The 12,546-nt window shown below is 33.8% G+C and overlaps 1 protein-coding gene across 2 annotated transcripts; it reads right to left on the bottom strand.

The window, feature by feature from the left end:
• Window positions 1-4,796: 4,796 nt before the first annotated feature.
• Window positions 4,797-11,536, bottom strand: LOC148605333 (heat shock 70 kDa protein 12A-like). 2 transcript variants are annotated; one of them, XM_088547479.1, is made up of 5 exons: window positions 11,430-11,536; window positions 9,973-10,269; window positions 9,105-9,350; window positions 7,958-8,117; window positions 4,797-6,890 (listed from the first exon to the last, which is right to left on the bottom strand). In XM_088547479.1, exons 1-5 carry the CDS (start codon window positions 11,433-11,435, stop codon window positions 5,806-5,808), a joined length of 1,794 nt encoding a protein of 597 aa, XP_088403605.1. In that variant the 5' UTR covers window positions 11,436-11,536; the 3' UTR covers window positions 4,797-5,805. The 2 variants fall into 2 exon arrangements, with proteins under 2 accessions (XP_088403605.1, XP_088403607.1); XM_088547481.1 differs by lacking the exon at window positions 9,973-10,269 and having other exon boundaries at window positions 11,430-11,503.
• Between the last annotated feature and the right edge of the window lie 1,010 nt (window positions 11,537-12,546).

The raw sequence follows: 12,546 nt of genomic DNA, 5'->3' as shown, positions 1-12,546 counted from the left end.
ACAATTCCATCAAAACTACCAGCATAAGAAATATTCGGCCACTATAATGCCAGTGGGCTGGATTTAGAGTAGTTACCCCATATACTGTATAGGCAATATTTGATGTAGTATATACTCAAAATGACGTAGAGTGTAAATAGGGGGTCTAATATCTCTATTTTGTGAAAACAAAGATCAAAGCATAGACAATAATTTGAAAATCGTATCCTTTACTAACACATACACTTAGAGCAGTCAATACACCCATCCGATTTTGCTTAAAAAATTTACTTTATAGACTTTATTTTCGTAAAAAAAACTGGGAGAGCAATGCTATTTAAACTTAAACCTACCAGTGCTATCATATTGGTGTATCAAAGTGTTCTAACGATGAAAAACCTAAATGCTTTTTAGAAGTTTGTGATATCGATATCCCTGGAACAGTAGCTTTTCGGAAGGAAACTTAAAATCTGGCACTTTACTACAAATACGGGCAAAACAGACAAGTTGTGAAATATAAAAAACTATAAAAGGGTGTTCTATAAATATCGCGGAATAATGCGGTATTAACGATAGGAAAATCCTAATCATCTCTTTCGTCATGAATTTTAGTTCGAAAGTTGCCTTTTTCTAGTACTTATCTAAATCACTAAAATGTTACGAGTACTATTATTGTTAGACTAAGTGAGCTTAAGTTCTATTGGGTAGATTTATTGAACAAACTTTTCGAAGTTTTGGGAAATTTCCAGCCAAACTTTCATCAAGGTATGTAGATATATAATATTGAATTAATGCAACATATCATATATTAAAGGATCTTCTAAGAGATAAGCTATGAATTGCGATTTATAAAAGTGAAAAGACAAATCGGATATTAGAGGAGCACATTATTCAATACCAACAATCTGTCTATATATAGAGTGTTTCCTATTCGAATAAAGATACTGTCAATTAAAAAAAAACAGAATGATTTATACAAAATATGTCAAATTGATATATTTATCCCGTCTTGAATCACTGCAAAAATACATTGTAACCATTACAAGAAATGAATCGAAACCAGATTAATCGAAAGACAATTTAATTTAATATGGCAATTTTGTTTTATTACGTTTATGTGGCAGCGTTGTATATAGAGAAAAAAAGTTATAACTATCAACAGAATCATACGAATTCTAAAAGTTATGAAGTCGATCTAATACCTCAAATGAATGTTCAAAACTCCACAAATAGTTTACACCGTTATTTTCATGACATTTATTTCAATAAATAATAACGAAGCTTTTAATAATAGTTTATGTAGAAGGTAATGATTTAGAATTATTAGTAGTAGACCATTTGCTGGAAGATGAAATAAAACGTGATTTGAACGTGATGTTATTTTAGTTACTTTACGCTCTGTAGAAAGTCCTCAAGTTAGTTGCTTCGTTACGAAGTTCCTCTGTATAACATCTACGTCATATTATAACTTCATTATCAGCCGATTTATCTGCCTGGGTAAAACCAATTTTTCCCCAAGTTCTTTTTGGTTATTTTTTATTATAGAAATTGGTAGTTAAGTGTAGAATGACCTATAGTTGTTTTCATGATGGTCAACGATGGTCATGCATTTATTCATGAAATTGTTTAGGGATATCTATCTGCTTTTTATCATATCAATTGTTGGCAATTAACATTTAATGCATCTTTGGTAGTATTTCGATACTCTTTCCAATCAATTTTTGTAGGAGGATGATATTTAGATAATATATTTTTTCAAAAGCTTTTTAATTTCTCGGTCTTCAACGATGTTTAGGTCTCCAGTAATAATAAAGCCACATAATTCATATCGAGGTATTGAACTGGCACATCAGCACGATTGGTAATTTGTATTGATGTCTGTATCAGTGGAAACAAGTGTAATTAAAAATAATATTTCTAGCAGGTGTCTTAAAGAGGTGAGAAAAAAATGAGGGGTTTCTAGATTATTAAGATAACCGAACTTAAATAAAACGATAACCTATGTAACCTAGACACTATTTAATACCAGTTCTCTGTAACCATCAAATCTTGTAAAATGGGGTCATGCACACATAACTCTGAATTTCTTTTGTGCCGTGATATTTCAAGTTGTTATGGCAAACTTTGATAGAAAATATATATTTTTTGAACCATGGTCCATATGGTACCAGCAGCCATGTTTTTTTTTAAATGATATAAAAATGCTGTAAATGGTGAATTTCCTGCCATTGTCCCAAGGAATGTGTATTATTGCTTACATACATTGACATTCTCTGTCGGAGTGGGTAAAGACTGTGAGGTCTTTAATTTTGAAACTTGTGAAAGTTTCAAGTAAGTCAATGAGTGTCAATGCTCCATCAGTTTTCAAAGACCCCGATGTAGCAAAAACAGTGTCTACTATAAATATGTTTTTGTACCAGCAGATAAAGCCCAAACAACATTGTTGCTTTTCTTCAAAACGTACTACATCCAATGATTATTATCAAAGGTAGACGTAGAAAATAATAAGTAAAGTAATAAAACCTGTACTGATTTTACACTCTCTAAAGAAGAGATAGTGGAAAAACCATAAATCCATTAGTGATGTCCTTTGGTCTCTCTTCCAAAGACGATGATCATGATATACCGTCTATGTACTGTATTCCTAAACGCCACAAGAATCCATACAAACAACGCTACATAGCTGGATCTGCAAAATGTATCATCAAACCTCTTTCAAAATTTTTTAACGTCTATACTCACAGGAGTCAAAGAGGGCCTGTAGTCAAACAACAATACTTTAGACTTCCTTAGTGGTTTTAATTGAATGTGGGTCTTGAAAAATTCTAAAGACATTCTGACAACCCTCAATACATGATTATTATCACAGTACATGTACAATAGCATTAAAACCTGTGATTTTGCACTCTTTATGCTTCTTTTCCCCATATTCAGTTCAGATCCCGACTCAAAACATTATACATCGTTGTTGCTCCGGTACACCTACATGTGGTTTTTGGTAGAGATTCCTAACATTTTTAAAAAATATATCCAATGATCTTCCAAATATACCGAAGAAGATGTTTTCAAAATGACCGAATTTTTCATTGTCATCATATCTGTTCAGTGTGGTCGAATCTACCCCAAAGATCTTGAGATGAAGAATTCTACATACACTACATACACTGTGAAGTCAGTTTCTTATCTTTACCAACACTAAGAGATCTATGGTAAGAGAAAACTATTGACCAAACTATACGACAAACGCGATGATTTTTCATTTCACATTGTCAACTTTCCTTTCATCTGTGCTACATCCCTGCCGAAACTAGACTTCTTACAATTAGGCTTCTGGAACAGGGTTATGTTGCTACAAGATAGAAGTCATCAAAACAGAAGTTCTATGGTCGTCATCATGAATTCGTGAATTGTTACGGTGTATCCATCTGCCCTGAAAACTAATTTATTCAACGTATCATAGTTTTCCTTTCCTTTTTTGTCTATCCTTGGCTTGACCTTTTATGGGCAACTAAACGGGTATCAGAGGACGCTTACCCTACCGGTGTACCTGGTCCATGTTCCCAGTTTTCAATGTTGTTACTTTGTATTATTCTAGTCATTTTATGTTCTTTGTTATGTATGTCCATTTTTTATGTCTGGTCTTGTTCCTGAATTACATTCTTTTGATTTCCGCTAGAATCTTGGTTCCCTTGATTACTCTTTCGCCACGGCCAGTTGTTATTTCGCCTTCTGAAGATGTCTTGTGAACTTCAAAAGTCTTTACATTGATCTATGACGTATTATATTTGGTAAAGTTCTTTTTCTGAAATAGCTGTTTATAAAATTACATGTAGTTGTTTTAAACTTATTGTTGCAGTCCTGAATATTGTTGGTTATTGTTATTAACAAGATACCCAAGTCATTCCATAACTTGACTCGTTACTAATACAAAAAAAAATTTACTGTAAACTTTCTTAAAACGTGATTCATGTAAGCAATTAGAAATATCCTTCAGTGTTTGTTTTAGCTTCAATTATGTTGCTTATTTGGCATATTCTGATTTATTATATTTCAGTATTTATTTTCTATACGAAATGAAGGGTAGCATTTTTATATATACATATTCTTCAAAAAGGCGTGGATTTTTTTGTTACCAGGTAGGCAATTCTACTTATTGGCCGTCACTGGCTGATGAAATTCAAGGTTCGGATGTTGTCGGAGTATATCGCTGCACATTATTAGCAATATCAATTTGTACGTTGATCTTAAAATTGGTTATACGGTCTTTTTAAATCATGTGAAACTAATATGAAATTTCATCGCTTTAAAGTTAACAAAATATATCTACATGTGTACGTCTTGTTTATCTAGATTCAGCTTGAATATTACAAACCAGAAAATGGGCAGATTTTAGGGGGAAATTCTTGTTCCGTTGCAAGTCCCTTTTCTTTGTAGCTTTAGCGCTAGAGAATATGCCACATAATTGAAGTTAAGAAACAAAACTCCAAAATTTGTATTTCATGATGAGCTTATATAAATCATTGTAATTATCACCCCCGCCACACTGTCAAGCTAGAAAAATTATCCTGAACGGATCGATAACATGTCTAGTTATACAGCTTGATCATGAAGGGAGGATGTTAAGGATCGTGAACAACTATTATGCGGAAGTTCAAACGAAAGGAAAGTGATACATGTACCAATATTGAGATTATGAGTTATGATATTTAAAAATGTAGAGTGTCCGTAAAAATGATAGCCATCGTGTAAAACGGCCTAGTTTATTACAATACCGCTTAAAGGGACGTTGTGCCACTGCATGTCCCAACACCCAAACTGTGTTAACAAAAAATATTTATTCTAAAATGTAAACGAAACAGGTATCTCTTTGGATATCAGCTCTGAACATATGACTCAACCATTTAAGATTACAATATGTAAATGTCCATTTAAAAACACAACTTTTTAATAATTATTAGATATAATAGCACTTTTACGATCGGGAAGGCGGGGAGAAGAAAATCGCAGAATATGAACATGATCACGAAAAAGAATCAAGGTATTTCTCATTATACTTAAAACACACGTTTAACTTATATGAAGCGACTGGTAAATTTCTCATCAATCATTGAAGGTTCATAAGCTGCATATATTTTTTTTCACAGGTTTGAAAGTATGTTGTTTCTTTGGCATACTGCTTAGTTCAACTTTCTTCTCTTTATATTTTTTCTCTTTAGTAAGCGATTTTCCATAAGAAAAGAGGACAATAATAAAAGAAGAATTAAATGAGTTGTCAACTTCTATAACATAATTATCCTCAATTGAACGACATATTTTAAGTAGCACTCCATATAAGGATCATGCAAAATGTGATTCATGGGTAAAAAGCCTACATATTTTATTTTTGATATTTTTTTTAAATGTCATAGTAAACAGAAATAAACATGTGGTTTTTCATTTAACCAGTGCTCTTAGGAGATAAAAATTACACAGAACGCACTGTAGATTTCAAAATTAAGGGAGATAACTCTGTAAATTGCGCTCAAATACAATAGAATCTACTGGATTTTCAATGTTGATTACCTCCTAAGAGGTAATTTACGTCTGAGCCGATGGTTGTTGTCAAACATAAATAATAATAAATAGTTAGTGCATGTAAATTAAAATGCAAAATAGCTAAACAAAATAGTAATTGCTATAAGCAACGCAATTTCATATCATTGCAGTAATCCAAAATATACCGGTTCCATACCATTGTTCTTAATTAGTAACGTAGACAACGGAAAACTATTTGTATTTGTATTCATTTTTTTTAAATAAAGGTGGTGCGTTGTAACGCTCATAATTTTACTTTTCGTCCGTTGGAAGTCTAAAATATCCGTTTGTTCTTTTCTTAGTGGATACCTCTGTCACAATGGCTACTAATTCTGTTCCACTGTTGTTTATTTCAAGAATCATTTTTTTATTTCCCATCAGTCCTTCGGTAAGTTCAAAATCTAACGACCCTATATGACGGCAGCCTTTATCTGTTGTGTATTGTGGAGATTTTGAAAGGGTATCGAAAAAGCGGAAGCTAACGGTTTTCTGGTCTTTATATAGAGGGAGATATTCTTTTCCTGGTAAAAATTTGTCTTCGCCAACTTCTAGAACTTGCTCTATTTCTATATGTTTGTCAAAGACATCTGTACATTTTTCTTCACCATCTACCATGATCTTCTTGTTTTCTGGATCTTCTCCTCTATGAAAGGCTCTAGTTGTGCCAATTCCATACGTGAATCTTGAAACTCTAGATGTTATCGTTTCAGGTTCAAAACCAAATAATACAGCACCTTTCAAAATGGTAATTTCAGGATCTTTGGGCACAACTACTACTAAATTTTGAAAAGCGCGTTTTAACGCATTAGTGAGGACAGTTGATGCTGAATGCCCACCGACGACTAGTAGAGTTTTGACATCTTTGACTTGTGGTTTGCGCAAAAGCGTTTCCAATTCTCTCTTAACGTTGCTTAAAGAAAAATCGTAGAATTTTCTAAAGAAGCTATTCTTCATTCGAAACTTATCTTTTTTTATTTTGATTTCATCGGCAAAAATCGAGTTTGCTACCTTGTCAGCCAATGAGCAATTTTGCCTTGCATTAAGTTCGTCCTTCCAAACGATTGGAATAAGGACAGTCGTGAACTCTTGCTGATTTTGTTCCTCTTCAGAACGAAAACACGTTTTTGCATCTTCGAACCTGCGAAGAAATGAAAAGTATTCCGGGGTGTACTTATCTTTCATATGTTTAATGAAATCTTCACCAAACAACTGCTCCAAAAACTCGACAAAGTTTTCATTTACTGTTATTCCACCCCAATGACCACCACATGCTTGGTGTATTTCTTTAAGCTTGCACAAGCCTGTTACTTCATGCACAGCGATGTCCGTTGTTCCACCTAAAAAGTCAAAATAATACATTGAGTTGTATTTCGGATCAAGCCTCGTACAGAGAGATAAAGAGGGTGAGAAAATGTGTGTGTGTGTGTGTGTGTGTGTGTGTGTGTGTGTGTGTGTGTGATTTTAATGTTGGGAATTAACACAATTAACACAGCGTATAAAAAGGCACTGCTAATGGAGAGTTATCAAGGGAACCAATGTTCTAGTGGAAATCAAAAGAATGTAATCTAATAAGGACAAAAACCAGACATGGAAAACAGACACTCACAACTAAAACTTACCAGAATAATAAATAAAAGAAACAAAAATAAGTGAGAAACTCCAATAAAAACTGTGAACATGGACCAGGTGCACCGGTTCGGTAAGCGTCCTCTGCTTTTCTAGAATTGCTCATAAAAAGTCAAGTCCGGGGTAGACAATAAGAGGAAAAGAAAATTATTACACGTTGAACAAATCGGTTCTCATGGTGCAGAAGGATGTACCGTAACGATTCATAAGTTCATGATTACGACAATAACAAAGTTTCATGGAATAAAATATACGTCTTGTGTGCTGACCATAACGCGTAAACTTCCTTTTGCACAAAATTTTATATTTACCAATGATCTTTCTTTTATTTCAGTGCATTGCTTAATACGAAGAAATGAATATTTGATTCTGCAGTACCTGTGTGGGGAAAACGTTCCATTCTATGGTATATGGGTGTGGGAAATGGGGAAAACGGATAGGAGGGGGGATTTTGGAAGAGGATCTGAGAATGGGGAAATAATTTTTTTAAGTGTTTGTTATAAAAATATTTTAAATCCTAAAAATTTACAGTTTATAGAAATGTTGCAGAATTATAAAATATAAAATTTGATTTGATCATGCAAATAGTCAGTAAGAAATATGGAACGGAGATTCTATGAGGAATATGAACATTTATATGAGGAATGGGGATGGGGAGAATGGAAAATGGGGAATGGTACATGTATGGTGTAAGTGAGAAGTTTATACCATTTAAGAACTGTATAAAGGCTGGCTCTTTTATCAAAAACCCTTGCAGTTAAAAAAAAAAACAGTGTACCTCCTTGATCTAACACAATGTACTTGGCACCTGGACACATGGCAGCAATTGCTTTCCTTCCGTCACCAATAGTTTCAACACCAACTGGAACTCTTCTGCAGAAAATCGAAGCAGCTTCTGGCTCGAGTGCAAGAGTGATCTGATCCATTGGAATTTCTGCCTGTAAATGGTAGACTGTAGAGTATTTATTATACCGCGATCAATGTTATAGCGTACGTACATTAAAAAATGAGATGTTTATGTCAAATGTGTTGTAATTATTATCCTCGACTTCACGAAGTTTTTATACACATATTTAAATGAATTTATTTGCACTTACAGATCTGTGTCTCCATACCGACCTCCCCAAACAATTTCAATAACGTCATTCAGTTTCTCATTTTACAGTATAGAAACCCGACAAAGATGCACACTTACCGCAAACTTATTTATGTGTAGTACTAAAAATGGCATTTAAAAAAGAATCGTCAAAAATATATTTGTTTCTTTTTTGTTATTATTATTTATTTATTTTTATATTATTATTTTGTTTTGCTTGTTGTTTGTTGTTTTGTAATTTGGTTTCTTGTCACCGGAATTCGGTGTCGCTTCTAGCTTACGCTTTACTACTACTTCTTTAAAACATTAGAAAGATAATTAGAGTTAATACACAAAAAATACACATAAAAATGCACGTGACTTTTCAACCCCCGGACTGTGGTTAAATTTCTACGCTGGAGTTTTCACGCTATTTTACATTTTGTGAGTTTTCTACAGAATTTATGGGAAGAACCGACTCTCCTCCAGCTTATCCTTTACTCAAATAATTTGTCCACTCGAGATGGTAAAAATAAAATGTTCAATTTGTAAGTAAAAGCTTGCAAGTTGAAAATCTTTATTTTACCATCTCGAGTAGAGTTATAAGTATAAAACAATCATTACTAAAAAAGAATCTTTATACATGTATCTGCTCATGCATTTCATTTCAATGAATTCATAATATTTTTTTTCAAAAACAACTCCTTATTTTTAATTCCTAGATTTGATGGTGCAAAATGAATCTGCTCTAGAAGCGGTTGACTCATGACCTGTTCAAGGTAATGGAATTAAGATTTTTCCATTATAATGTGAAACATACGATCGTTTTTATTTACACAACATGTTCTACCTTTAACGTAGCCGCATCTCTCATGAATTGCTTTGCTTTTAGATCCCAAATGGCCGGAACTGTTATTATCCAGTGTATGTCTGCTTCAGATATTTTATTTCCTGTTGACTTGTTGATGTTTACCATGAGTGTATCTTTCATAAACTTAATCGCAGCACCAAATACATCCACAGCCTTCATCTTCTTTCGTGTTGATGAGTGTTCTGTTTTACCTGACTCATTTAAGTACGTCTCAGTGGTCAAGTCCTATATAAAAATGAATTTAACTATAAAAATACCAAACAGATTTGTTACTTACATGTGTACAAGTACATGTATCAGGGGTGAAATCAGAAATTTCCAAAAGAGTTTTTCAGAGGTGTTCCAGAAAAGCGTGGGTCTGGCTATTACATATATTTGCTCATGTTTGCAAAAAAAAATTACGAAAGTAACAATTTTTTTTCTACAAAGGAGGGTTTCCGACCCCTTTGGCCCATGTACCACCACTGATTATTCAATTCAAACTCTACATTCCCTGTCTTTTTGTTCAGATTTACACCTCGTAATTTATGGATTTGATTCGGGGGAGAATCGAAAAAAAATAAAAAGGGGGAGGTTCCGATTTTTTCAACCCCTGGAAACCCATTCTAGGAGTAGACCATAAATACGGATTGACTGGCTTTTCTGTGCATGCTTACATGTATATACACTATTGTGTTGATAGAACCTGGTGTTAGAGGTCAAATTTCCTGAAACATCAGTTTTTTTATCTTTTATTATGAACTTTTTATACATAGTTGATCGCATTACCATAATACGTACTCTAAATACATTCGTTTTAAAATATATTTCTAATAATTTGCTTTTATTACTCTCAAAGATATTTTACCTCTTCTTTATACAGCATCATTTTGAAATATTCAAAATAATACCAATTACTCAAGTCTTTTCCAGTAGGTTTATCATAGTAGAAATTCATAGCATCATAACCAAAGCTGTGGAACTCCTTCTTCGGTGTAAATAAAATACACGTCGGAATTTTGTATAGTATTTTTGAACTGCTAGCAGTGGCCCATTTATGACATTGGATTGGTGGATCTTGTATTTTAGCCTCATAATCTTCTTTTTTACAGTAGGCAAACCCACTATGGGTTGTACCAAAATCGATAGCAGCAACAACACTACCCTACAATATATTCTAAAATCGAACTTTGTACACCTTCATAAATTGATCAAACAAGCATGGTGTGTTTTAACAAAATACTTCAATACATAAATACATTCGTAGTTTCTTCAGCATAAGAATTAGATTGAGAAATAAACAAATGCAAAACGTGGTGAGACAAAGGTAAAAATGTCGATTCACGCTTGTGGTTATTGTGGTTGACACTTCCCCGGCAGTTAAACAGCTCACTCACCCGGAGCATTCTGGGTGTGTGTGTGTGTGTGTGTAAGCGCGCAGGCTATACGATTTTGCTTTGTAAATGAACCGATATCGATCCTCATTTAACGCCCAACCCCGTTTTCTTTTCTCGAGGTGCATGTACCTTTCACTAATCAACATAAAACCCTTTTTCAGAAGATATGTCAAACATGTATCTCGCCTTCATTTATCAAACCAGATTGCTCCGATAGCCAAATATTCTGAGTGTTTGGCATTAATTTCTATTCCATAGTTCACGTTCTGTCTCACTCTTACAAATATATGCTCCAACAAAATGTGGTGATAGAATAGACAGAATAGACTCGTCGAAATGACTTGATACACACAGTTGGTTTGAACTTACCATAAATGATTTCTATACAGTCGCTGATGCAAAGGGGGTTCCGGGGTCGGATCCCCCTTTTTGTTAAAACATTGTGTAAATCATGTGCACGATTTGGAAACATCATCAGTAAATAATAGCCTGGAAACTTCTTTATCTATAAGCCCTCTGAATCCCCACCTCCCCTTTCCCTCTTTTCCCTCTTGATCCGACACTTGCACTGCGAACGACTGTTTCAGTGTTTCAAAGGAATGGCGTATTTGAAAGTTAAGGACCGCTTATTGCTCTCATTTTTTAGTGGGGTCCGAGGTACTTTAGTCACGTTGTATGTATCATTTTGGTTACATTATATTTTTTCCATGTGTGTGTCTGTTTTCTATGTCTGGTCTTTGACCCTGGATTACCTTCTTTCGATTTCTGCCAGAATCTTGGTTTCCTTTACTACTCTTTAATACTTTTAAAAGCTATTGGAATCTAATTTTTGCAAGCGTTTGTGTAATTATCACCTGGAATGTCCAAAAACGACAGGTAGAAAAAGAAAAAAACAAAACAAAACAAAACATTTGATATATAAATTTACCTTCATAGTCCATAGGCTATTCTACTTCCTTTTAAAACCTGACGGCTTTCTATCTTTAGATCGCAATATATATACACCTTAAATATTCGAGAGCTAGTGTATTTAAAGTCACGAGTTTATTAATAAATCGAAAGCTACATGTTTTTTTTAAATATTTATAGACGTTCCCGCGAACGAACATTGAGATTGAATACTACGAGTCTGTCATATTTAGGTAAATTAAAAAGCAATTTGAAAGAATAATGCAAATTTAAGTGTGTCTCTTGCATCATTTACAATCAGCGCATTGCGGACATCTAATAAGATGGAACTGGATATTTTTTTTTTTTTTTTGTCTAATAAACAAGAAAATGAATCCTGAGTTTTGTTGTCATTATGTTGTTTGAGATACATTTACAAGTGAAACGGAAGTTTTTTTAATTTACCAACTTGTGAGCAAAAATGGCAGAATATTTAAATGTAATATTTCTTCAGTTCTATGGCAAACTTTCAAGATGTTTGGAGTGTGGAAACGCTCCGAACCCAAAATTGGATCAAGGCTTTGAACATTTCTTCAGTTCTATTGAGTACTTTTAAGATGTTAAATGTGTTGAAACGCACCGAACCCAGAATAAGATCAACGCTCCGAACCCAAAATGGAGCCAAGAAGTATACCAGAGCGTCAAAGCAGCATCCCAGACGTTACAGTGTTATACATGTAGCACATACTCTGAGCCAGTTTTTCGTCAGGTATCCCGACTCCTGGGTTTTACCACTATCAACTATGCCAACTATGCAAGACCAAAAGGAGTAGGCATGGTCGTTAAAAATACTCAATAGTCATGGTGGACCGTTTAACTTCAAATACTGAGGTATTTTGATTATACACTCATCAAATAAACCTTACCCTGCGTAATCTGACGTAATAAATGGTACACTTTTAAAATTATTGTTGTACACTCTCTCTCCCCCCTACCCCCACCCCGCCCTCGTAAGTGAGTTCTGAAGAAAGTACTGATTTGTTACTTTTATGTGTATGTTTGCTGTTTGTTTTTGTTGTTTCTATTTCAGCAAACATAATTACGAAATTCTGATAAAAAAAGCATAGGATACACAATGTATATGAGGTACTGATTTA

This window comes from Perna viridis, chromosome 10, assembly GCF_037379345.1.
Source record: "Perna viridis isolate PV_CMFRI_1.1 ecotype Kerala chromosome 10, ASM3737934v1, whole genome shotgun sequence".
NCBI classification, from domain to species: domain Eukaryota; kingdom Metazoa; phylum Mollusca; class Bivalvia; order Mytilida; family Mytilidae; genus Perna; species Perna viridis.
The sequence above is the reverse complement of the archived record's forward strand: the minus strand, read 5'-3'. Positions and strand labels throughout refer to the sequence as shown.

Bases quoted from the DNA above. Each gene is read 5' to 3' on its own strand.
- LOC148605333 (XM_088547479.1), bottom strand. The intron at 9,351-9,972 runs GTAAAATATCTT...ATTTTTATATAG, and splicing joins TGATGCTGTATAAAGAAGAG to GACTTGACCACTGAGACGTA. The intron at 8,118-9,104 runs GTAGAACATGTT...TACCATTTACAG, and splicing joins GAGATGCGGCTACGTTAAAG to GCAGAAATTCCAATGGATCA.